Raw genomic sequence first — 27,971 nt, forward strand, 5'->3', positions numbered from 1 at the left:
ATTTTTCAATCATTTTGTTTTTTTTAAAGTGAAACTTTTATTACATCGTCTCAAACTTTTTGGTCTGTGTAGCGCATGTCGCGTGACGGTCGGCTGCCGAGTAGGTATAAAGCAGTGTTCGGAAAGTTTCACTTTTACCGTGGTTTCATAAAACCACACAACATTTTTTTTTATATAACTAGCGGTCCGCCCCGGCTTTGCCCGTGGTACCTACATGTTTAAACTATCCTATCTCTCAAGTTGGATCGAACTGCACATGGTGTGCGAATTTTATTATAATCGGTTTAGTGGTTTAGGAGTCCATTGAGGACTAACATTGTGACACGAGATTTATATATATTAAGAAGATGTTGATAAACAAACCGATCCGCATCAAAGGAACACAAGTGGCACGAGAACGTCTCCTTGCGTGACTCCTGTACATCGGATAGAGCGCTACAACAAGATGGCAGATCTTGCATCGCTTTTGATGTACATTCGCTTTGGGCTGATAGATCCTTTGACAAAAAATTTGATATATTATGTATGTGATAGTCAATATACAAACGATTGGTGAAAATTCGACTTGCAGACGACTCTAGGTTGAACTGCACTGCTACATTTAATATTTTGATAAAACATACTGTATTGACAAATATGAATATTAACGATAATTCTGAAGAAAAATGTACCTAATAGGCATATATTATGTAGTAAGGTACATACACAGGAACCTTTGCGAAACTTACTTAGAAGGTTTGTTACCAGTAAGCAGGAATATTAAATTGGAAATAATAAAAAAAAATAATGACCTGATATAATACCGTAGGTAAGTAAATAAATACCGTACGTAAGTAAATAGTATAGTGTCTAAAATAATAGAAGACAACCCAGTAACTTTGTTCTCTGTAATATATTTGCAGAGATATTAAAAGCATTTGCTACAAGGACGTTGATATAATCAAGCATTATACTAACAAAGTTGAGAATATTAAGGCTATTTCCTTCTTCAGGGTGCGGAAACAATGTTTTGCTTCGACAAATGCGCGCGCGCAGCTTCTCGAACAATTTAGTTGCTGATGATGTTCTTCCTAGAGCTAAATACAGGTAAATTATCTTGGAGAAATTTTTGCGTTTGTAGTAGTGTATGGTCAGCAAATAAAAAAAAAACAACATTTTATTTTTAGTTTTTATTATATATATTATATAGGGTCAACCGGGGCAAATGCAACTATGGGGCTATGGCAACTAGTTATCATAACTAATTTATTAGAGTTGTTGTAATATATCGCCACCTATGATTCAATAACTCAATGACTAATAAATCTTACAAGTAATAGATGGTGCCACTACGATGAAAACTATTTGATTGATAGGCCATTTTGTCAAACCGCTATTTTGAAGTTGGTGTGCGTAAAAACAGGTGTCGAGTTTTACAGACAAAAAAATTGTTTAGGAGTGATTTTTTGCAGGTGTTTTTGATTGGACACGATTATCACAAGCCGTTAAGCATATTTCATTTATATTTTTAATGCGTTAGTTGACTCTATTTTGTGTTATTGATGCAGTTACAATTGCCTCATGAAAATTTCACTGTGGGGTTATTGCAACTGTGAGGTTAGTTACAATAGCCCCTTATATTTTTGTATGAAACTAAAAACACTAGTGATGTGACAGTGTCGATATTTTTATTATGTATCCTTCTTGGTAGTCAAAATATACTTTCTTTATGATTAATTAAAGAAGAACCATCGATTATTTCTTCGATATTATACCCAGAGACGGGTTCATAAGTAAAATTAAAATAAGATAAAGCGTGGTTAAAGACTATAAGTAACTAAAAACGATAGGTAGGATAGTTATGAGATTGTTCAAGTAATTTTTAGTTAACGGTTGATTAACTAATAAACGTATTTTGTTTGGTTTACGTTTTTAACAATATTTAACACAAAGAATATTATTTGTTCTGACCAAAAACTAAAATTGACTTAGTAGGTAGTACACTGTAATTTTTTTTTGTTGCGATTTAAAGTGGTAAATCAAAGTAGGTACATGAGATTTTCCTCTAAATAATGCGGCGCCATCTACGATCGCAACGTTATTGTATAGATAACGTTATTGTATATATATATAGAATAATAAAAATATATCGATGAATAAGTTTTTTGCATTCCCCACACTAATTCTCTAACAAATAGTTGCATTTGCCCCACATTTAGAAAAATAAGATTTTTCCTGAAAACTCGTCCTTGCTACACGGTAATCCAGTTCAAAATCCTATGAATAACATGAAATCTCATAAATATATTCTATATTCGTTGTTTTATATGAAATAGAAGAAGAGCTATGGCAGTTAGTTGCATTTACCCCCGACTAGGGGTTAATGTAACTTTTTCTACCAATTTTAGGAAATATTCTCACTACCAGTTATTTATAAGACTACTGTATTACTTGATTGGTTTAAAATAATCTTGAATAAATACAAAAAAACAATAAATGGGTCAAATAAATGACCAAATATAAAAGGAGATAACTGCAACCGATCAAACTTGAAACTTGTTATTTTTTAGTTGCATTTGCCCCGGTTGACCCTATATATATATATTATATATATGTAACATCATATTATATTATAGTAATATGCCAAAGAACTGTCCTGTGGTTTTTACGCGACAACCCTCCATGGGTTTTTATCGTCCATATATTCCTTAATACTGTAATAGGCTCTCTGAACTAATTTTTTATATAAGTTTTTAGAACTACTAAACTCTTTAATATTATGAGGAATTCTGTTATAAAAAGCGTATACCTTGGCCCATAAATGAATTTTTAACTTTAGCTCGCCGGAAAAATGGCATTTCATTTTATTCTAATAATTCATCAACCCCAGGCATATCACAATCATCCCCATCCTCGCTTTCATCAGATGAATTATTTAAATTAATTATAATTCGTTCTGATATTGCGTCTAAAGCTGCGTCTCTACCCTGATATTTGCTTTCCTCCTCAATAGCATGCAGACAAACTTTTCTCCATTCCTCTACAGTTATGGCGTTCATTTTTTCTTCAGCTAATGACATTATAACATTCATATTCATTGCGACATTCTTTTTTGCGACATATGTTTTCACTATCCCCCATATATTTTCTATAGGATTAAACTCCGGATGGTATGGTGGTAAACGCAGCACAGTATGACCGTGCTGTCGTAATAGTTCGTCTATCTTGTACTCTATAAATCTCGCCTTGTTTTGCAGAATCAGTTCATATAATTGAGGCTTAAGCAACGTGGATGAATGCTCAATGTTTCTAAATGTCAGCCAGTCAATCATTTGCTGTTTTCTAGAATTACTATTCGGTGCAGGATTTTGTATTGAGTTATGATATGGTGCGTTGTCAACAACAACAACACTATTTGGTTGTAAGTTGGGTATTAATTGAGTTTGAATCCACCTTGAATAGTTGTCATAATTCATATTGTCGTGGTAATCTCCACTTTTTTGGTTGGCTTTAAACATAAGCAATGCATTTGGTATAAAGCCATCCATTCCACCAGCATGAACAATGATTAAGCGGTTGCCTTTCGATATATGTTGCTTGAAACCTGAAGTGCTTCCATCTGACCAAGATTTTGAGAGGGTATGTGATGTATTTATATAAGTTTCGTCGGTGTAAACAATTGGTCGGCGTTGTTCACGATATTCAGCAATTTTCATCAAATAATTAATTCGCAAGTATCTAATTTCGTGTTTTTCCATAAGAAGTTTCCGGTTATCTTCTGTTTGCTTCCAATTAAAACCTAATGACATGACGTGTTTTCGTAACGTGCTGACACAACCTTTATAATCGATATCTTCTTTCAATTTTGCGTGCAAAGTTTTCAAAGTGGGAACTTCTTTATTTGTGATGTGGAAGTCATGAATTGTTCTTCTGATAACTTGCTGATCAAAGTTATCGATTACTATTGTAGGTTTACGATTCGGTTTCTTTTTAGGAGATTTAAATGTTACTTCCTGATCTGAAGGACAACATTTGCTTTCTGATACTACCTTTCTGACGGATGCTATTGAAATTCCTGTTGATTTAGCAACTAATTGAGTGGGGGTCATAATACTGCTCGGGTTGTTATTACACTCATTTTCGAAATATTTGTACAAACAGTACAAAACTTCTTTAGTTTGAGAAGTCAAAGGCTTGCCTCGACCATGTTTTGACACTGGAGCCATTTTGAATTAACATGTAGAGAACTGTAGAGGGGTTGTAAACTCAAAGACGATTCGGATTGTAATGATTTTATTTGCACACAGTTCCCGTATTTATACAAAAAATCGACCAAAAACAAAACCAATCAGAATTCTAATTTTGAAATTGAAATTTAGAATGCGCTCTGATTAAGAAAAAGAATGCGCCGGCTTGTACACAATATGATAATATATATATACTCTATGCATGTCTCCCATAAACAATATAAAGTTACAACACTTACACACAAATTAAACCCTTCAACAAATATTATAACAATAATAACAACAATCAACAAATACAAAATTTAACAATTAAACTACGTAATAAATAATAATTATAATTTTTGAATTAAATGTGTGCTTTATGTTCTAACGTTACCAAACGACTGCACGTGGCACCTGCGGACAGCGTAAACTGGTTTATTCTGGTTTTGTGCGTGTTTCCACTTTCCACTATCAAGTGATGATTTATTTATTTGTTTTGTTTCGTAATTATTATGGTCAAATATTAATTATGAAACAAATTATTATGGACACGATATTTTATTGTTTCACGGTAGTCGCCTTGTCGTTTGCTCAAGTACGTGAAATTGAATGATATATTTTTTTTTATAAAGTCAAAACCATTTTCTTTCAAATAAAAACTTGTTTTTATTGAAAACAAAAGTGTTGCTAGGAATAAGTATAAAATTAAATAGTAATGTTAGGATATCGAAACATTTTTGTATAGGCCAGAACGATATAGTGGAAACGCGCTCTAAGATCTGAGTAATATACACACCACTACATATGCAGAAATTTCTCCAAGCTAATTTACCTGTATAGATGGCGTTGTAAACAATATACTTAGTAATATTATTTTATTTATTTGACAATTTAAAATACCACACCAAGTTAAAAAAAAGACGGGTTGCACTGGGGGAGTGCCGGCAGAAGTGAAAACTTGATTATTAACGTTGAGCATGTTTGATATCCATCCGTCTTACGCTTTTTCGATCAGGGTCACGTGTCCTGACGCGAGTTTAAGATTTTATATACCCAACGCCGCTAAAGAAGTTTACACTTCAAAATATTTTACAAGTATACAATAAACAAAACATATTGATACAGTACAAAAGGTGGCATTTTATAATATTTAAGAATAAATTATAAATATATTTATTTTTTGGAATATTAATATGATACTTACTTTTATTGTCTCGTTCCTTATTATTGTAGACTTTCTCCATTGGAATTGTATTTGATTTAACCTGAAAATCAATAGATTAATACAACTGTGTCATAATAAGACACAAGATTTTGCTTCAACAATAGAGAAAAATGACTAGTCAGTTTTGTAGTGTAGACCTTACAAAAATGTTATAAGTAATTAAAGATTACGGAAATAATCAGAAATAATAAATAATATAAACCAAAAAAACTTAAAACATAAGAAAGATGACTAATAAATTTAATAGATTTTTAGATTAGGACCGAACCAGAAAAGATTTACTAAAGCATTATGCTACTATAATAGTTTGTTTTCCAAAGATTGCCAAAGCAAAATTCTTACTTCAGTCCCTTTTACGGGCTTGAAATCCCAATCATGCGCTTCGTGGTGCAACTGGTGATGCATCGATAGTGCACTTTCAAATTGCGCCTTGAAACTGCATTGTGAACAACTGAAATGTATTTTACTTTTGTAACTTTAATACTCCTATTTCAAAGCTGAAATTTGTTTTGCGTATGACTTATGCGCAACCTAAAAACATTTTCGTAACGAACGATGTGCTTTTTCCCCGAATTTCATTATTTTGAGATGTCTAATCGATAGCGGACAGTAGGAAGGTACTTTTAATAGCAAACTGCTTTTCTTTTTCCGAGGAAAAAATGTAGTTTAGACTTTGTAGAATATTCGCATCAAAATCCTTGGTTTAAGGGCTAATAACGGCTGTCCAAAATTGAAAACTAAATTTATTTGAGCTTATTTTGAGGATATTAAAAACGTATGTTAAGTATTATCTGTAATATTCTTTATAGCGTTTTTTAAATAGTGTGGAAGTTTATTTAATAATTGAATAATTACCAATAAGCCATTATAAATCACCTATAAAACAAATAAATTATCCAAAACTGAATACCAAACTGTACAACTGTTGACACTCAGTTGACAAAAGTATCATAGATAATACAGAAGTTAAAAAAGGTTTATCTAAAGGAGGTTCTCAACCCCAAGATACGATTTAGAATAATAACTTCCTGCCCGCGGATTCGCCCGCGTAGTTAAAGAAAAACACGCTTGATTTTCGGTCTGCGAGATTTCCGGTATAAAATGTCTCTCATGTCCTATTCAACCTATAAACTCAGGTATCAAACTATCTATGTACTTAATTTCATCAATATTCGTTCAATTGTTTAGGTGTGAAGAAGAGACAGACGGGCAGAGTTTATTTCGCATTTATAATATTAAATAGTAGGGAAATGCTAATTTCAATGATCAAGCTTTAAACATCATATGAAAAACATGGAATCTTGTTGATAAAGTTGACTCAGCACTCACTTTACCGGTTAGATAAACCAATATTAGAGCTTGATAGCAAAACAAATGTTTTGCATAGCGTGTTTATTTTATTATCACGTTTTTGCTTTATATTTTTTATTTTTAATCTGCTTGAATTATTTAAATAATTTCGACGACCTTCAAGACATCTTATTTATACATGTAATTATTATAAAAAGGCGTAGGATTGCATCATTCTACAAAACAAAACTTCTTTAAAAACTTCGTGTTTGCCGAGCACTCGTGTCAGAAGTGAAACTTCTTTGGCATGATTCAAAGATTCGTCGCCATGGCGAGAAGGTATTGCCATGACGCGACCTTGAAATTTTATCTCATGCATTACTAAAATTATATATAAAAATTGCGATAAAAGCCGATACGTCAATTCCATACATCATAATATGTATATATAAACACGGACCTAAAACAGCACCTTGGAGCACACCAATCGTTTATTTACGCATTGTAAATACGGAACTCAATCACTCGTAGCATTCGTGTATAGTATCGTAGTCTATTTTAGATTCAATTACGAGATATGCATTTTGATCATATTGAGATCGTGTTTAACTGGATGGTGCAAATGAGGCATGTCTGAGTTATAATTATTGAAAATACAGTCGAGTTAAAACTATGTTAATATTATTTTGATATGAATTTCAATAGTAGAAAAAGATGAATTTATTTTCATAGAATTCCATTACTCACTTCTGAGCTTAAATTTAACTCGGATACTTACACAGTAAATATCGATTTTATATCTAGTTCAATACGAATCTGTGGTTAAATTAGAAAATAATGAAGGGAAGGGTTTTTAAATTTATTCCAGTTGAATATTTTGCTTGTATATAGTTCAGGATCCATCGCCCATTTTTGCAAGTGATTACTATCAATCTAATTATCCGTGAGTAGCTTTATTTTGATGTGACGACCAATAATTTCCTGTACGAAACTCTCGATTGCGGTAGCTAGTTCAGCCCCCCTAGTCAAGTGGCTTTCTGTTAGCGTAGCGTTCAATAGAATAGACTACGAATGTATGAGATTGACGTAGGCTGTAGATAAACGTATCTACAGCCTACGTCAATCTCATACATTGGGGGCAGGGGCCTTAGAAAAAGTAACAATTAAAAAACGATAACGAAGTTAGAAAAGGCAAAAATGTATGGGATTGACATACGCCGCGTTAGATCACGTGGTCTATCTAATGTCAATCCCATACATTTTTCCTTTTCTAACTTCGTTATCGTTTTTTAATTGTTACTTTGTCTAAGGCCCCAGAGGTAACAAGGATAAAATGTTTTGATTTGATGGTTGGTGGTGGTAAAATAAATGATAAGGGATAATTGATAAACGATGAATGATGAATTAACCCGGGAAGAGCCGGCGATTAAAATATAATATTTCCTGACTCTATGTTGTATACGATATGCAATTCACATCTGTTTGACTGATCGATTTTCTTTACGTACAAATCCATATTAATATTATAAATGCGAAAGTAACTCTGTCTGTCTGTCTGTTACTCAATCACGTCTAAACTACTGAACCAATTTGCATGAAATTTGGTATGGAGATATTTTGATACCCGAGAAAGGACATAGGCTACCTTTTATTGCGAAATATGTACCACGGGCGAAGCCGGGGCGGACCTCTAGTAAGAAATAAGCTTTATTAGAGCTAATCTAGTTTTATGAGTCAGGATCAAACGCAGGAACTAGAAAAAAGAGCTCATGTTTTTTTCGGTGAAATTTACTTTTTTCTAGTTAGTTCACATTGTAAATAGATTTATAGCCATAGGGGTTAACGGTTAACACCCGTATGTTTGGGATAATTAACGAAACCGTTCCCATATAATGATTCTATCGTTTACTGTGCATGTTGCCGTCAAATGTTGAATCTGCTATTTGATTGAATGACTAGTTAGACTAGTTACGCGTTGTGGTGTTTGTCAAAATGAAAAACATGAATTTTTTTTAAACAAAAATTGCAAACAGGACAATTGTTAAATGATTAACATATGATTGTACTGCCAAATTTCATCTCAATTCAGCAGTTTTACCATTACATAAATGACCTTGTATCCTACAAGGACAGTAAAAAAGGCAAAAACAATGATTAGATCTCTCATATACGTTTGTCAGTTTATTCGCGCTTATCCCAGAATCGAATTATGACGAATTATATCTATCTATATATATAAAACTCAAAGGTAACTGATATAGTGATCTATCAACGCACAGCCCAAACCACTGGACGTATCGGGCTAAAATTTGGCATGCAGGTAGATGTTAGGACGTAGGCATCCGCTAAGAAAGGATTTCCCGAAATTCTTGCGGGAACGGGGAAAAACGGGGATGCACGTACAAAGTCGTGGGCGGAAGCTAGTCCTTAATTAAAATGTAGAGTTTAATGTCTTTGACCTTTCAGTTACACTGCTACTACATTAATATAAAATCGTCATATTTTAATGACCATAATAATTATTCGCAAGAGCAAATTACGATCAAAACACATGTCATTAACGTTATCAGCAACATAATGAACATGGCAAAACAATTGCTTTTTTACCATCATACAATCATGCCTTTTATTTTACACTGTACTAAGCCGATAAACTAAGGTTTATCATGATCAGGCATAATTATAATACCATGACATGTTTCGATACAGGATTTTGTACTCTATATTCTTTGGCATTAAGTTTACTATAGGGTGGTCATGGGAAAAGGTTGTCCTAACCGCTTGAACCACCACATTCTCGTCTGCCAGAATAGGTGGTACTAACTAACCAGTCGAACGCGGGGGCCCGTCGTGAACGCACGTGTCGAACGTTCCATTCCAAATTTGAATAAAAAAATAACAAAAACGAATCAATTCCACAAACTTTTGTTTTATGAATGAAGTGTTTTATGTTCTATAACGGTTGTGTAAAGCATTGTTCCGTTCGCAGGTGCGCCATTATTCAGTGTAAGAGGTATTAAGTTAAGTGTTTTCGTTGAGTGAAATCTAGTAAAGCAGGTGAGTTTTTTGTTGTTGCAATATATCCGCTTTCTCTAAGGGTTTATTGGTTTGTTTTATAAACTATCTTGATTTATAACAAACAACTTTGCAACTTTCGTAATAGATTAATTGGAGCCGTGTTATGTTACCGTTAGAGTGTGTAAACTGTCTATCCAGCGATTAACCGGTTGTGTGAAGTTCCGGTGAACTTTCAATTGATTTTTGATCTTGCATTTTTATTATTGGTTTGAATATGTGCTAAGCCAATTGAGTCAACAAGAGCCTGTATCTTAATAATGTTCATATTTATTTTGACCTCATTTTAACGAAGCAAAACTTTGTTGTACACGACAAGGTATGCTAACCATATTTGATTTATATGTATAGCATGTTTTGTACGACACTTGTGTCCTCTATATGAATTGATATGATTATATCTTTATGCAGTTTTATTTTGAATTTTAATTTAAACAAATTACCAAAAGTGCAGAACTATGGGAATGACCTAAAGCCGTAAGATTTATCAATATTTTAATTAATAATTATGACAAAATGCCAAAAAAAGATAACTGTTAATGAATTGGCATATGCTCACCTTAGCAAACGGCTTTGTTCGTTTGATACCCGCATAAAATATACCTAGTCTATTTATGTGCCAAATTTCACTTAAAACCAACCAATTGCATTTCCCTGAAAAAATAACTAAAAAACTTTCGCGGTATAATAGTAGGAAGTAGGTAGGTAAGCAGTCAGTCATTGTTATTAAGGCTAAAAAACTTGAAACCACGAAATACAGTTGACACAAATTGCTTTTTGACTACGTTCAATGGTGTATTCGTGATACTTTAAAATAAATGTTTTGTTATTCTTTATTATATTATCTTTTAACCTACTAGAAATAGAATAAGTACTGACAACTCTTACAATGATGATACACCATTATTTAGAAAAAGAGCGTGTGTGCCGAGCACACGTGTCAGAAATGAAACTTCTTTGGCCAGATTCAAAGATACCAAAATCGTCGTCTTACTCCATGACGTGACGGTATTACCAGGACCTTGAAATTTTACTCTCAACGCGCCTAAAGAAGCTTTACTTCCGTGAAGAAGCTCTACTTCTGACACGTGTGCTCAAGACACGCTCTTTTTTTCTAAATAATGGTGAAACGTCATTTTAAGAGTTTTCAGTATTTATTTATTACTTATATTTCTCTACATAGCTGCATAGGATAAAACAAAGTCGCTTTCTCTGTCCTGTCCCTATGTAGGTATGCTTAAATCAACGCAACGGATTTTGATGCGGTTTTTTTTTTAATAGATAGAGTGATTCATTCATTTCATTTCATTCAAGAAGAAGGTTTTAGTATATAATTTATTATGTTTTAGACAAAGCGGGCGAAGCCGCGGGCGGAAAGCTAGTATTAATATAAAACAGATGTTCCGGATGCCATATATATATACAGATCAATAGGCAATAACTAACCCTACGGCTTCTAAGAAATATCCAAGTTACTTTCCTAACAAGTTTGTAAATTATATCTGCTTGATTGAACGGTGATTCACTGGTCTTGTAGGAAGAGTTGAAACACGCTTTGTATTTATTGGTATCCATTATTGTTACTTGATTTGCCAACTATAATAATGGTCGTTGGATATCTGGTTAATTTACGGCGTCCACAATGTATTCTTCCACTAAGAATGCTTCAGAAAAAAACATGAATAAAAAATTGGACGCAAAATAAAGACCAAACTAAGCAGGATTATGCTTATAAGTACATCAATTATTCCAATTATTTCTATATCATTCTGTAAAAATTATAAGCAGTAAAGAATCCTATAAAGAACTTGACTCTACGGAAAGAACAAAACCTAAAAATTCGTAATACCATTGAGGCCTCTTTTTCTGTGTGGCCTTCTTTGAATTATGCTTAATTCAATAAGACTGTCTAAATATTGACCAAGGGTTGCAAGGTAAAGTCAAATGATGCAAGATAAAACCAAATGAATGAATGAGAATACGTTTATTAAATGAGCTATCTCATAAGATGTTGATCTCTTACTGTCCAAATAGAACATTTTTGTCACATTCTCTCACACCTCTGGGTATATAATTACCACGGTACAGAGGCGCAAAAGATAAACAAAGAAATCCTTTACAATACAATTATCCACCAAATTTATGAAGGCACTAAACCTTTATAGTAACAGAGACCTAGTTATATTAGATTCTCAGGTATTTCGTAACGTGTTAGCAAAACCTCGTTGAAACCACGACTCCATTGTTTATCTCAGTACACTGTAATAGGATATCTTTGCGCAAATTATTATTACGCAAGCCTACTTTGTAGTCAAGTTGTACGCACAATATTTTATAAATGAAATACGATTATTATTTTACGTCTCGTATTTTGTAAGCTCTTAATTAATTTTAGGTATTTTTAATATCATATTATAAACAAAATAGACTCTATATTATGGACTCTACGTAGAGTTAAAATACCATAATCTAACAACGTACTACTTGATTTATCTGGATATTTGGTGCATATAACTGCCAAGTATCATAATAATCTGTCCAGTGGTTTTCGCGTAAAAGAGCTACAAACATACCTCCACACATTTTACAACCATTATCTCTAGGAAATACCGATTAGCTTACTACACTGTGGGGATGTTAGCACCCTTAAAAAGCATTATACGTGTTTTAATATTAACCGCGAAGCCTGCAGGTGTCAAGGTGTTAATCGATCGTTCTAGAAATCTATAAGGGGAGGTTTTATCCAACATCAATACAATACAACTAAACAACTGACAGTTTAGATTATAGGTAAATACTAAAAATACTTCTACAATTACATTGAAATAATACTCCGTAATAGATCTCAAAGTATTGTATTTTCTGCTAATGTTTTTTTTTTTTTTATATCGTACGCCGTTTATCATCAAGTGTCGTCACGTATATTTATAAGATTTCCTGTCACATAAATTATATGCGTAGCTCGCATAATTATATAAACAAACGCTACTCTCAAATAGTACATATTATTGGATACTAGCTGTGCCCCACGGTTTTACCCGCATGGCTCAACTCCTATTGGTCTTAGCGTGATTATATAAAGCCTATAACTTACTCAATAAATGGGCTATCTATCAATGAAATATTTTTTTTTAAATCGGACCAGTAGTTCCTGAGATTAGCGCATTCGAGCAAACAAACTCTTCAGTCTTATAATATAAGTATACAGTATGTAGTCATGTGTGTATTTATATTCGGAATAGCCAAGCAATGAGTCAAGTACACGGTGGAGACAAAAGAAATTTAAATATACATAAAAATTTAAAAGTCAAATCTTACGTTGTTTATGGTTAAGTACATTTTTAAGTCATTTACCTTGCTTGGCCTTAACTTGATTCCATTATGTACATTAATTTATTAGCAAAAAATATTGTTCTTTTTATTAATGGCATCTAAAAATAGCATGCTTTAATTATTTTTTAAATATAGGGCTGTAAGATTAGCTCTACATGTTAATGGATACCTACTCTTACAGCCACTTGTGTTTGAAATAATAATAGTTAAAAAAAACTAAAAAACACGCTTTTAGTTCGGTTTTCTATAAAACGCGTGATTTTTATTTTTTTTAACTATTATTTATTTTATCAAATTAGTGTATTGTCATCGGTCCTAAATAAATCTACAAAGTTTGAACGAAATCTGGCCGTTTAAAGTGGGTCAAAATCGCGCCCAAAGAAGTCGGTTACAAACATACAGGTGAAGCTAATATAAAGCGTGTAAAAATGACCAATCCTTGAAAGCATCACTACAACATAGTATAAAACAAAGTAGCTTTTTCTGTCCCTATGTCCCTTTGTATGCTTAAATCTTTAAAACTATGCAACGGATTTTGATGCGGTTTTTTTAATAGATAGAGTGATTCAAGAGGAAGGTTTTAGTATATAATTTATTAGGTTCTAGACAAAGCGGGCGAAGACGCGAGCGGTAAGCTAGTATTAAAATATATCGATATTAAAAAATCTCAAATGCTTTAAGGTCAAAAAAATAGAAAAAGCCTTTAGTTTGGCAAAGAGCATGAATATTTAAAAGCTCTAAGTCATGGGGTTAAATTGGCAATTTATGGGGTATAACTTACATGGGATATCACAAATTAATATACTTTTCCTGGCTCATAAATGAATACTACATATCTTCTTCTTATATATAAAAATGAATCGCAAAATGTGTTGGTAAGCGCATAACTCGAGAACGGCTGAACCGATTTCGATAATTCTTTTTTTATTATATTCCTTGAAGTACGAGGATGGTTTTTATGTAGAGAAAACGTAAATATGTACCACGGGCGAAGCCGGGGCGGACCGCTAGTATTATCTATAAAGTTATCTCAACTATGCATGTATTCTCTAACAAATACCTCTATCTAATCCTTTGTTTCCGTCAAGTACACATTCTGTTCATGCTTAGGTCACTGTAGACCTATTTGTTGTATGATGTCATAGTGCTAGGGCTGCCACTGCTTATTTATTTATTATACACTAACTGTCCAACCACAGGTTCACCCGTTGTCATCTTCAACAAAAGTTCGCTCCACCTAAAAGTTAACAAGTGATATTATACAAAACTTCCACGAGAACCAAGCTATCTACTAAAAAAGGACATCAAAATCCGTTGAATAGTTTTAAAGATTTAAGCATTTAAAGGGATAGACAGACAGCGAAAAGCGACTTTGTTTTATACTGTGTAGGTATGTATGTATACAGTATGTAAATTTCGAATAAATAAAGGCAATTAAAAAAAGTACACATATTACGTTTAGGTGTTAAGACCCAATAAAACTATAAAATGTGAACTGTGTGGATGTGGTCAGTAATTCTATTTGAAAATACAAATTAAAAAAAATGTTATCGTGTTGTCAAAGGGTTGTTTTTGGAACATCTATAAAATAGCAAATAACAGACACGTCAACAATGTAGTAATTTATCAAAACAAATTCATAGTTTTTAGTATCTGTTGTGTCAACCCTAAGTTGCTGCACTCCCTACCTACGCTTCTTGAACTTAAAGTTATATCAAAAGTCAAAACTAATATTTATGTAGTAACTTGACGACATCCACGTTTACTTCTATCTTAGTTCTCTATCTTTTGTGCGTAATATTATTCATATTCACCTAGTTTAGTTCCTTATATTTAAAAAAAATTGGTAGTAGAGTAGAGTGTAGAGAGTAGAGTAGAGTGTAGGTACTCATAATTTTATTAAATACTAACGGTCCGCCCCGGCTTCGCCTGTGGTACATATTTCGCAATAAAAGGTAGCCTATGGCCATTCTCAGGGTCTAAAGATTATATGTGCCAAATTTCATCGAAATCGGTCCAGTAGTTAATATGCGTGAAAACCATACATACATACATATACATAGAAACCTTTCCTCTTTATAATATTAGTATAGATCATGCAATTTCAAAAATATTTATGTCTTATTCAGAAAATAATGATAACACTCGTAGGGAATGTTGATTATTTTCATCCCCATTACCGGACATTATACGAAATGTCTATTTTCCCAATAATACCGCAGCATAATGAATATTCATTATTTCGATTTTAATTAATATGCTTGCGAATGTATTATAAAAAACATGATTTTTAGCTACATAATTGCTAGTTTTTAATACATTTTAAATACGAAAAAAAGGCTATAGTAAGTCTTATAATAAGTAGGTATGAGCCTTATACTTAAGTGAAATGAACAATTACCGTCTACATTAAATGTAATACACCAGCCCCCCTAGACAAGTGGCTTTCTATTAGCGTAAAGTTCAATATAATAGAATATGAATGTATGAGATTGACGTAATCAATCGTTGTCGTCGTCGTAATGCAGTGGCGTAGCGTGAGTATCGGCTGCCCGGGGCGGAAGACAATTTTGCCGCCCTCTTAATTAGGTATTTCAATGTAATGTATACTATACATTCTATAGGTACATTATTTCTAGAGAACTTTCCGGCAAGAATAGTCATCATTATTTTACTATACAGGTTAGATTTTAAATAAAAAAGTTTATTTGTTTTATAATCACGTTTATTAATACAAAAATTCTTACTTCAACCATTGATATAACAGGTAGGTACATATAGGTATTATTTAATCATGTCGATCGTCGAGGTGAACCCTAATTTTAAGTTTGAATTGAATATAAAACGAAAATCAATTTTTAACTAGACTAGGAGGAACTATTAAGTAATATTTATATCTTTATTGAAAAATAATATTAGTAGGTACTTGTTAGGGTTAAAAACAAAACTTCCGGCTTTAATTAAAAATTTATACGTCTACTTTTTTTAATAGCAAAGTCTTATTGCACCATCAATGTCTACCTATACCATGACACACACCTCTTGTTCAATGATACCATAACATTGAACTACAATATTGATAATAAATGCAATAGCAAAAAACCCATAGGAAATGAGATATTTACGAAGAAAGTGCATACAACCGATTTTTGTGACCTTAGACATTGAAATTTAATAGTTGCTTACACCCTACAATATGTAGGTTTGGAGACAACTTTTAGGGTGTCAATATACAAGTATTTACAGACTTACAGCTGGGTATCTCGAATTCCGAGATTCTTACCTAATTTAACCTTAAATGACTGGGCCAAGTTGCGTTAAAAATATGAATTAATGGTTCAAATATTTACAAAATATATTTTATTATTTACTGTGAAATTTTGCCGCCCTCTAAAAAGTGCCGCCCGGGGCGGGCCGCCCCCCGCGCCCCCGCTACGCTACGCCACTGTCGTAATGCAACGTCAATCTCATACATTCATAATCTATTCTATTGAACTTTACGCTAATAGAAAGCCACTTGTCTAGGGGGGCAGATATATTAACAAAATATAGGTATTTATTATTAAAATACTAAGCTACCTACCTACTTTCTTCTTACACCTAGTAAACTCCTTCGTTGTAAAAAGTTGTTATGTCACTCCTTTGTTCAATATTAGACTAAATCGAAGGTTCAAAGCGTTTTATTTACAAACACCAATAGATACATTAGTTAGTTTGTTAACATCAAAATATAACTGAAGAGATACATTAAAATATGTATTAAGTTCGATAGATATCAATGTTATAAACATCTTTAATCTATTCCCACATTCAAAGACAACATTTTTAATTATATCTGTTCCATTGTTCTAGAACAAAATTCAAATTCAAAATTTTTGCAATCGCAAATTCATCTCAATCCGTGGCTTGCAGATCCGGAATGAGAGGATTTAAGCGGAACTCAGCTACATATATCTATCTCTGTCATCGCTATACTAAAACTGGTTTCTCTTTCACACTCGTACCGTTATAGGTGGTTATAGCTTAGTTACTGTATTTGGTCTGACTGTAGTGACATCGTTTAGGCAATTTCCTTGATTCGAGTATTCTTGGAGCAATCTACACTCATCTATACTAATTATATACCGCGACTTTGCTTGGAATTATGTGTTTCAAACTCATGTTTGGTCTTAGGGTGATGATATATAGCCTATATACCTACCTTCCTAGATTAATGGGCTATCGAACACCGAAAGAATTTTTCAAATCGGCCAGTAGTTCCTGAGATTAGCGTGTTCAAACAAACAAACATACTCTTCAGCTTTATTATATTAGTATAGCTATAGATTAGACCTCTAAAAGCACTTTTGAATCGTCATAACATAGTTTTACCATTTACCACCGGTTCGGAAAGCAGTTTCTACAGAGAAGAGCCCGCAAGGAACTTTTCTTTGTTGCTCTTTTGATATCAGTTTTTTCATATAAATTTTAGAAATTTCATATAAATTTTATTTATTCAAAAACTATTGGGCCGTTTTTGTTTGATTAAGTAATAGCCATAACACTGTGAAATTTATGTTTGCATGTTAAATAATATGCTAATATTATGAATGCGAAACTGTTTTTGTTACGTTTTAAGCCTGAATCGCTAGAAGTATTTATGAGATTTTTTATACATTAAGTTACATTATCAGGCTTGTTTAAGTTGCAAAAAGTTAATTCTAAGGAAGTCAATTTAGGGACAAAAAAGTTGTATCTTGTATTGAAAAGCTAGCGAATCTAATGGCATTGTCTTGAAGCTGTCTACTTTTAAGAAAATTCCGAATTTAATTCAATCCGTCCGTTTAGGAGTACCTAGTTCAGACACGTATATACTTACAGAATTATACAATTAATAAGAAGATGGTTAATATTAATAATATAAAAAGATAGATATTTCAATTAACAAAAAACACAACTACATTTTTACCAATTAACATACATTTTTTTAGCTTTAGTCAACACGAGCGAAGCCGGGGTATCCATCTAGTGTCCAGAAACATGATTTCAAAGTTATCATTAATTGATCACACGGACGCCATCTTTAAATCCGCCATTACATGTTGACAGGAGATAAAGGAAGTAATAATAATTTATACAGGATCCTGCGGCCTGGTTGCAGCATTGCTTAATTTTATCTATATACTAGCGGTCCGCCCCGGCTTTGCCCGTGGTACATGTTTACGTTTTCTCTACATAAGAACCATCCTCGTACTTCAAGGAATATAATAAAAAAAGAATTATCAAAATCGGTTCAGCCGTTCTCGAGTTATGCGCTTACCAACACATTTTGCGATTCATTTTTATATATAAGAGAAGATGTTGTATCAGTATGACGTCGGTAATCGGTATGGTTAAGATTACTAAGTCTATACTAAATATTACTAGCGGTCCGCCCCGGCTTCGCCCGTGGTACCTACATGTTTAAAATATTCTATCTCTCAAGTTGGATCGAACTGCACATGGTGTGCGATTTTTATTATAATCGGTTAAGGAGTCCATTGAGGACAAACATTGTGACACGAGATTTATATATATTAAGATAAATCTGAAGACTTTGTTTGAACGCGCTAATCTCAGGAACCACGCGTCCGGTTTGAAAAGAGAAATTCACTGTTAGTTAGACTATTTATCGAGGGAGGCTATAGGCTATATATCATCACGGTAAGACCAATTAAATAGGAGCGTAGCAATGCGGGTAAAACGGGGCAAAGCTCATAGTAAAAACGTAAGTATAGGTAACTAAGCCACACTTTTTGACTTAGGTATTCTTATTTTACTAATCTTTATTCAATACTCGATTTCCGCCCGCGGCTTCGCCTGCGTTTTCAAAGGAAAACCCGCATAGTTCCCGTTCCCGTGGGATTTCCGGGATAAAACCTATCCTATGTGTTAATCCAAGTTACCCTCTATATGTGTGCTAAATTTCATTGTAATCGGTTCAGTAGTTTTTACGTGAAAGAGTAACAAACATCCATACATCCATACATCCATACATCCATACAAACTTTCGCCTTTATAATAGTATTAAGACTAACACATACTATAGATGCGAAAGCATGTTTCTTTGTACGTCTTCAACGTCGCAACGGAGCATTTTATACTATGACTAGCTTCCGCCCACGACTTTGTACGTGCATCCCCGTTCTCCGTTCCCGCAAGAATTTCGGGAAATCCTTTCTTAGCGGATGCCTACGTCCTAACATCTACCTGCATGCCAAATTTCAGCCCGATACGTCCAGTGGTTTGGGCTGTGCGTTGATAGATCACTATATAAGTTGTGAAACCGGGCATATATATATGTAATAAATTATTTACTAATTTATTGAATTATGCGCATATTTGACCAAAATTGTCAAAACTTGCATGTCTGATATCAAACTTTAAAAATCTGAACCGATTTGGATTTATTATACAGTATTAACTATGCAATATGCGTATTTTAATTCCATAACTTATCTATGGTATTCCGTATATCAACTTTTAAACAGCTATTGCATAGCTGCTATCGCGGGCCTTGAGCGCGGGGACCGAATCCAGAAATTCCGTAACGAAAAAACCTCACGCTCCCCACTCCGACGGGTACGGAGGTGTGGCTTGAAGGCATAGCATGCAATAGCTTTACCGCGGCAGTCCCCGAGTGACACACGTCTTTTTTTTTTTAAAGTTTGTGAAGATGTATGAATGTATGTTTGTAACGTTCTCTTTCACGCAAAAACGGCTGATCGGATATGTATGAAATTTGGTATAGATAGGTACTTAGAGATAGATAATGGTCTGAATTAGGACTAAGGTTCCCTACTGAATTAATAAATGAATGAAACTTTTTTTATTGTACACCATATTGAATACAGTTTAAAAAAATAGCTTAAAATTTAAATGTTTCAATGTTCAGAAAGCAACCTTTTCGCTTGCAGCGAACTCTACCAGGCAACCCAAATGACAAGGAAAGTTTATTAGTGAGTCGGCTTAATAATTGTTACCCATATACGCAGAATCGTGAGCTCCATTCTCTATTATATAAATACAATTAATTATAAAGAAAGTTGAAATCAAAATGGCGGCGCGAAATTAACTTTCCTTACCAAAACATTGCTTCTGTAATCTATGCACGTATACCTACGAATGAAAGTGTCATATTGTTATTATAATAAATATTGTGTAGGTATGCATTTTATGATTTAACATTTTAAATTGCCCAATTAATAAATAAATAATTAATTAATAGACTACGTATAAATGCAAAAGCTTTTTTGTGTATCCATACTAATACATATTTTAAATGCGAAAGTAACTCTGTCTGTCTGTCTGTTACTCAATCACGCCTAAACTACTGAACCAATTTGCATGAAATTTGGTATGGAGATATTTTGATACCCGAGAAAGGACATAGGCTACTTTTTATTGTGAGATATGTACCACGGGCGAAGCCGGGGCGGACCACTAGTGTAATATAGATAATGCTAAAATGGTTTATCAATCTATTAAACCATAAAAATATTTGAAATCAAATCTAGATTGTTAACGTTATTTGCTCCTACCAAAATTTATAGGTATTATAAAAATATTTAAATTATATTTTTTATAAAAAAATATGTATGAGAGACTAGCATTAGCTAATTCTATGCCAGCGTCTTCACTCTCGAGTAAAAATTTAAATACAAATACTATTTCACTCTTCCTCTTCTTTTTTTTATGAAAACAAAAAAGAAGAAGTTGCTGCTGTTTTTGTGATACACACAAGATTACGTACCTATCACAAAAACAGCTGATACACACCGCACACGTAATCAGCTGTTTTTGTGAAAAGGATTGACGAACATCCATCCTTCAATTTTTCATCCTTACAATTTTTCTCTAATATAATATTGCTAGATGGTGCCCTCGGCTTTACTTGAGTAAATAATAGCACACTACAATATTATTATTTACTAGCGGTCCGCCCAGGCTTCGCCCGTGGTACATATTTATGTTTTCTCTACATAAGAACCATCCTGGTACTTCAAGGAATATAATAAAAAAAGAATTATCGAAATCGGTCCACCCGTTCTCGAGTTATGCGCTTACCAACACATTTTTCGATTCATTATTACATATTATAGACTAGCAGTCCGCCCCGGCTTCGCCCGTGGTACATAATATTTACGTTTTCTCTACATAAGAACCATCCTCGTACTTCAAGGAATATAATAAAAAAAGAATTATCGAAATCGGTTCAGCCGTTCTCGAGTTATGCGCTTACCAACACATTTTGCGATTAATTTTTATTTATAAGATTTTTATATATAAAAGAAGATTACATAGTATGAAGGTTAATAGTACAATCATAGACCAATAGATGGCGCGCTATGTTCTATTACAGCGTGAATATTATATTTACTAGCTGTTCTCCGCGGTTTCACCCGCGTGGCTTCGCTCCTGTTGCTCATAGCGTGATAATATATAGCCTATATCCTTCCTCGATAAATGGGCTATCCAACACCGAAAGAATTTTTCAAATCGGACCAGTAGTTCCTGAGATTAGCGCGTTCAATCAAACAAACAATAAAATGTAACTGTAACAAAAATATACGTCTCGGTTTTAGCGGGTTAAACCATACTTTGATAAATATTTAGTTTTTAAATTCGATAACATCTGAGTCATAGTATCTACGTCGTTGAAAATCCCCACATATAATTCATATTTTATCAATTTATGCAGATTATACAGTTCACAGGTTATGTTTATTTATTTATTTATTTTTTATTGCTCCAAGAAAGTTACAATAAAACTTAACCTAAGAATACATTTAAACAATTGGCGGTCTTATCGCTATGCAGCGATTTCTTCCAGACAACCAGACGTACGGAGAGAAATTAAATGTGTTTTTGTAAATAATGGTTGTAAATTGTAATACAAGACGCTTACCCGCTGACTTGCTTCAGCCGCTTCAAACTGGAATTTACCTTTCTAAGTATAATAAGGAACTATAAACACTACAATTCGGAATACCTACTATAGGTAGGAATATTATCCTTTAATTTAAAAAAAATCTACAATTGTGAAGGTGGTTGAACGCATGTTTATTAGTTTGTTACTCTTTCACGCAAAAACGGCTGAACGGATCTGGATGAAATTTTGCACGATTATATTTTGAATTTTGAATTATACCTCTAATTATAAAACTTCTTATTATACAAATTAATAATTATCAAACATAACACAGACACACGAAGGAAAACACATTTATTTATTTATATTTAGATTTTCTACTATTTATGATAATTGATAATAGCGTAGTTTTAATACAATGACGTCGATATCTGATGAAAATATTACATAAATCAATTATTTACACGTATTCAATTTATTTAATTAAATTTTAATATTATTTATAAACATACACATATTCAATATTCATGTCTAATTTATGTTTTTTTCTCACAGGCGTAAATAAATAATCTTCATATTTATTTAAACGAGGTACTTAGTTAGTTTAGTTTAGCTTAGTTTGGGACCCACTGTCGTACATAAATTGTAAATCATATATTGGACAAATAAATTTATTTCATTTCATTTCACTTCTTAATATCTTATTTAAATAGTTTTTCGAACTTCGTTGAAAATTCGTAAATCATAGTGCGTTTAAATGTTTGTTTGTCAGGCTTTAACTCAAAAATTTCCCTACTTTTTTTAATCCTCATTATTTTCATTTGTTTGTATGAGCGCGCTAATCTCAGGAACTACTAATCCAATTTGAAAAAATTCTTTCGGTGTTAGACCAACAGCAGCGGAGCAATGCGGAGTAAAACTGCGGGGCACAGCTAGTATTATAATATAACGTAACTATTTAGTATTTACCAGACATCTATTTACGCATTATATTTTTATTCACATAAAAATTGTTATTTTTTTGTATTAGAAACGTTTAGGGGCGTTTTATGACGTATTGGAATGACCAGGAAATTTTGATATGGATAATTTGATAGCATTGTGCTGTTTGTAGGTACATCCTCTGGATATGGATGGATGGTTGTATGCGAGAGTGAATTTATATTAATTTATGTTGCTAATCGTTTAAAACTAACACCATAATAATAATTAATATGAAATCACTTAAGACTTAAGATACTTTTCATAAGAAAACAGTAAGAAGAAGTATTTAAAATCAATTTACAATAGCTAATAATTACATTAACGAATTCATTCAGATTATATGATTTTTTATTCAATAATGAAAAAAAAACATATTGAAAACGCTTTTAATTAATATTATAGTAACATAATGCTAAGCACCTACTTAAATCTGACAGTATTGAACAGTTCAGCGAACATAATATTACATAGGTAATGACGGGTTGATATGCGTCAAACTATCAAGAACTACCTTCACTTTTTCTCCATTTAAAACGTTGATAGTTAATTGAGTCGTATTCCAAATTAAAACATACAAATAATGAACAAGAAACAAAGAAAAAAACAACAATTTAAAAGTACTCACCTAGAAATTCCGTCTTTTCAAGCAATTAGGTACCATTCTTCAATGAAACATTATATTTTGCCTTTCCTTACCTTCACAAACAAATTTACAGTCTTCTAAAGATATAACTCACACTATTACGCACAAATCAATGTAATATTAGATAATACCGTTTATATCCGTACACAATATTTTCCTGATTTCTTATTTACGTAACCCAACCTGTGCATAGTTTGACACGCAAAATAAGCAATAATTACTATTAAATCGTAATTATTTGCTTATTTGATATGACCACGTTTCTATTCTCATGATATTATTGTATAAATATGTGTTATGGTTAAATAATTTTACGCTGTAACCCGCCAATTTTAAGTTTCACAGATTATTATTCCGTAAATTATAGAAGTAGTCATAGACAATGCCAACTTTTTATTGTTTATGACAAAGATTTCGATTTTGTATCACAATTTAAGGTTTAAATAAGTCTATAAAAATCTGTAACTTACATTTAATCCAAGTAGATATGTATTATGATGGTACATATTATATTATGTAAACATAAACGATTTGGATATCCAATTAAGATTAGATCACATAAAATATACGTAAGAGAAATAGAATGTAGTATGTGGTTACCACTAAATAAAAAATACATATAAATTAAAGACTTGACAACCTTAATTAATTGGAATGCCACTAAACCACCGACAGTTTCATCGTTAAGTATTTTTAATTTTGTCTTATTTCTCGATTGACATTTTTATTTTGAATTTTACTTAGCTCTGATAAAGGTCAATGCTCAAAAATCACATTACCAGGTGTTAATGCCGTCAAAATTAGCGTTCCGCAGATCTTCATTGTTGCGTAAACCCATTCAATTATCAATGACATAGTCCGTCACATGTTATCTCTGCTCATTTACATCAATAAAACCAGTCGGTCAGTGCATTTGTAGCCGTCGGACGTATCAAACGTTACCATAGCTTCGTAACAGTGGAGTGATTAAAAAAAAAGTTTGTGCAATCTGTGCTTCAATAATGGAAGGTGACATGCCATTGGTTACCAGTTATGGCGGGAGCGAAGAATTTGCCGCGAACGGAACGAAAGTGTCAAAAAATTCAAGGTGCGTTTTTTTTTTTAATTTAGAGATTGCTATGAGTTCTCTCGGAGTGAAGGCCAGTTCGTCGGATTGTTGTTTTCGCTAAACCGGTTGTGTATAAAAAAAGTTTATTATGTTTATAATTGATGGACATATGGTTTTAACATGTATATTTAAATAGTAGGTGGTTAGATAGCTGACAAATTTTTTTTAAATATGTTTTGTTATTTCAACTGTTTCGCCTTTATGTATTTGACACAAATACAGCAAAACTGTCGATTCATTAGTTTTAAAGGTCATGTTTTTGTTTTGAATCTCTGAATACCAAATGAGGTCGTTATGTAAATTGTAAATAACTCGTGAATAAGGTTTTTATGTGACTGGGGAAAATCCGACACTGTTTTTTATTATCTGTGCACAAACATTAACCATAGAGTTCCGCGAACAATGAACTAACTTTTTTATATGAATGGCTAATTGAATAAAAATTACATACACTTTTGGTGACTTATTTTTAGGTGTCCTTTGTAATAAATTAACAACCTTAGGTACTTAAAAAAACTGACTGATCTGTTGCTTAAACACCTCTCAGTTAAATAACTCTCAACTCCTTAAACAATGATTAAAATAATCAATTATTTAAGGGCAGTTTCATCATGTGTTTTTATAATATCATTCTTTTAAAGGTTTTATAACAATAGAGAAATCAAATAGTTACATGCTGGCTTAAGTAACAATACAGTTCCAAAGAATATTCGCTATTACCACAGAATAAACTACGTAATGCATAATTACGTACCTACTATTTACAATTATTAACAAAGATAACTATTTTAGATTGAGCTTGTAATTATTTGTAAGTACAGTTAGCAGCATAAGTCAATTATTTTTTATTTATTGTACCGTGTACGAAAATATGATTGTAATAAAAAATCGTACCTATAATGCAAATGTAACAAAAGTGTATAAGTTAAAAATAACAGCCTTATTGCTTACCAGATATATCTTCCAGGCATAATACATAATACATGATTTACAATGTACTAAAAATAAATTTTAAAATTTCACACGACCTTGTTATAATCCAACATTGCATATAAAAACTATGACAATAGGTGTCTATTCTTTTAGTACACTTCCTATTTCCTATTCCTAATATAATAATTAATTAATGTGAAAGTTTGGGAAAATATTTGGACGCTTGTGTATAATAATTATAATATGTTTTTGTGAATTTTGTTACGATAGACAATGATACAGATTATGGCTGACCTCTTCTAAAGAAAATAAAAATTGACGTATTGTTTAAAAAAATCTACATTTTTAAGTGCGTAAAATTCTCAACAGTTTTTTTCATAATATTTATTATTTATGAATAGAAAGGATCTTTGATTCAAAAACAGATAAAGATTATATTTTTAACCGACTTCAAAAAAAAGGAGGAGGTTATATGTATTATCTGGATTAGCTTATTCTTGCGAGTAAAAGCTGTGGTAAAACCGCAGGCTAAAGCTAGTTTGCAATATAAATGTATGCAATATTCACGTTGTAATTTAGTTGTCTGTTGCAATATAAAAATGATAGTTTGTTTAAAAATTAACGAATAGGAAGAAACTAAAGCACATGTTAACAAATTGTAATTTATCGAATTAATAACTTTTTTCACTTGTGTTCGCGTGTGTCCGGACTCCGGTAACATTTGTGTAAATAGCGCTTTCTATCGTCTTATTTGGATATTACGTAGGTTTATTTTAACTTTAAAAACAGCTGTTCTAATAATGTTGAAGAATATTGTCCTATTTATTTTTTTACTGAAAATGCAATTTACTAATCCATACTAATATTATAAATGCGAAAGTAACTCTGTCTGTCTGTCTGTTACTCAATCACGCCTGAACTACTGAACCAATTTGCATGAAATTTGGTATAGATATATTTTGATACCCGAGAAAGGACATAGGATAGGTTTTATCCCGGAAATCCTACGGGAACGGGTTTTTCTCTGAAAACGCGGGCGAAGCCGCGGGCGGAAAGCTAGTAAACTATAAAACCTAATGCAATTAATTATTAGGTACTTAAGTATCACGGTTCATGAGATCTGGTGATAGACGGACAGATAGTCAATATTCATATTTCATACTAAATGTATGGGAGCGTTTCATTGTGGTTTCATGTAACATTTTTCGGTATTTCTCGTTTTATTTTTAAAAAGTTATTATTGTCATTTTACTCATTAAGTATAGTACTTTCAATATCAGTTTAAAGTTTTTTGATATCTGTAATAGTTACGGAATATTCGTCTGCGCACACTTAACGATTACACCCGGTAGTGTAAACTGGCTGAAAATCAGCGCTGTCCTGTTGCGTTGTTCGCAGCGTTAACTGAGCAACCAAACATCAAAGATGTTGTAAATATTGTTTCTTGGCTTCAGTTTTTGGATGTTAATTAATTGCAATAAAGTTCTTACTTTTGGCACATTTTTTAATCACGTGTTTTTACTTGATTGTACGGTACCAAATTACCAATCAACTCGATGTTCAGTGAAAAATTAATTTTAAACTTATATTGTACCTACATTTGACTAATCCTAGGTTTTTCCTGTTACTAATTTCGATCACTCGTTTGGTGAAACCAGATACACAGCATTTTTTACAATTGCCGAAAATAACAGGTTATCAAGATTGTAAAAAATGTCAGAAAGTGGTGTCGTAGCGTAAGTACCACCAATAGATTTAATTACCTACTATTTAATATTTTTTTGCGAACTTTTCGCCCGCGGATTTCCCTGCTTTCCGAATCGGTGGTAGACTATGTTATGACATTTCAAAAGTGCTTCTAGAAGAAGTCTAATTGAATAAATAAACGTGTATTTGTGACTCTTTTACGCGAAAACAGCTGAACGGATTTTGATGATACTTGGCGGTGATGTAGCTTATTTATGAGAATAACATATTATCTATAGAAATAGCGTTTGCCCTTGGGTTCGTCCGCGAGTGTAATTGCTCGGTACAACTATTTTAGTATATTAGTAGTGATGAACAATTATTCAATCAATGTTCTAACTTGTATGTACCTACTTAATAATTTTAGGCAAAGTTACAAGGAAAACCGCAATGTATATTGTAGGTATATCATAATAATTAATTTATCCAATAATAAAACCGTTCGATAACATGCTTTGAACACTTAGATCATTAAGTATGTAATTTGAACATTTTACGTAGTTCATTATTATTTATTTATAAATATTGTGGAAAAT

The 27,971-nt window shown here is 32.5% G+C and overlaps 3 protein-coding genes and 1 long non-coding RNA gene across 7 annotated transcripts in view; 2 read left to right on the plus strand and 2 right to left on the minus strand.

Moving 5' to 3' along the window:
- Window positions 1-27,971, minus strand: part of LOC149476214 (uncharacterized) — a 50,473-nt gene that overhangs the window by 1,757 nt on the left and 20,745 nt on the right. The window contains exons 1-7 of one of the 3 annotated variants that reach the window (XM_089712309.1): window positions 23,964-24,032; window positions 23,631-23,831; window positions 14,192-14,368; window positions 5,776-5,884; window positions 5,413-5,473; window positions 958-1,076; window positions 364-497 (exon numbers count right to left, since the gene is read on the minus strand). In XM_089712309.1, coding sequence (XP_089568435.1) covers window positions 364-497; window positions 958-1,076; window positions 5,413-5,473; window positions 5,776-5,838 — 377 coding nt within the window. In that variant the 5' untranslated portion in view covers window positions 5,839-5,884; window positions 14,192-14,368; window positions 23,631-23,831; window positions 23,964-24,032. Of the gene's footprint in view, window positions 1-363; window positions 498-957; window positions 1,077-5,412; window positions 5,474-5,775; window positions 5,885-14,191; window positions 14,410-23,630; window positions 23,832-23,963; window positions 24,033-27,971 lie in introns of those variants that run through there. The other 2 variants (XM_089712310.1, XM_089712311.1) reach the window with 2 other exon arrangements.
- LOC149476215 (uncharacterized) lies at window positions 2,844-4,328 on the minus strand. Its single transcript, XM_089712267.1, has one exon. It carries the CDS (start codon window positions 4,203-4,205, stop codon window positions 2,844-2,846), a length of 1,362 nt encoding a protein of 453 aa, XP_089568393.1. The 5' UTR covers window positions 4,206-4,328.
- Window positions 8,959-27,971, plus strand: part of LOC149476216 (uncharacterized) — a 263,269-nt gene continuing 244,256 nt past the window's right edge. The window contains exons 1-2 of the long non-coding RNA XR_016317885.1: window positions 8,959-9,161; window positions 16,054-16,367. This is a non-coding gene — a long non-coding RNA (uncharacterized LOC149476216). The remainder of the gene's footprint in view (window positions 9,162-16,053; window positions 16,368-27,971) is intronic.
- The window catches only part of LOC149476217 (PTB domain-containing adapter protein ced-6-like), a 59,040-nt gene continuing 40,599 nt past the window's right edge, over window positions 9,531-27,971 (plus strand). Inside the window, exon 1 of one of the 2 annotated variants that reach the window (XM_089712235.1) lies at window positions 9,531-9,780. Coding sequence is in view for 1 of the 2 variants with exons in the window: in XM_089712233.1 (XP_089568359.1) it covers window positions 24,650-24,735 (86 nt within the window). In the remaining variant the exon portion in view is untranslated. Of the gene's footprint in view, window positions 9,781-24,531; window positions 24,736-27,971 lie in introns of those variants that run through there. The other variant, XM_089712233.1, reaches the window with a different exon arrangement.

The sequence above is a fragment of the Colias philodice genome, chromosome 28 (genome assembly GCF_061535455.1).
Source record: "Colias philodice isolate Cphi_HAF_F1 chromosome 28, ilColPhil1 Martin Lab GWU primary, whole genome shotgun sequence".
Classification (NCBI taxonomy): Eukaryota; Metazoa; Arthropoda; class Insecta; order Lepidoptera; family Pieridae; genus Colias; species Colias philodice.

Coding starts and splice junctions, on each gene's coding strand:
- LOC149476215 (XM_089712267.1), bottom strand. CDS start 4,205: ATGGCTCCAGTGTCAAAACATGGTCGAGGCAAGCCTTTGACTTCTCAA.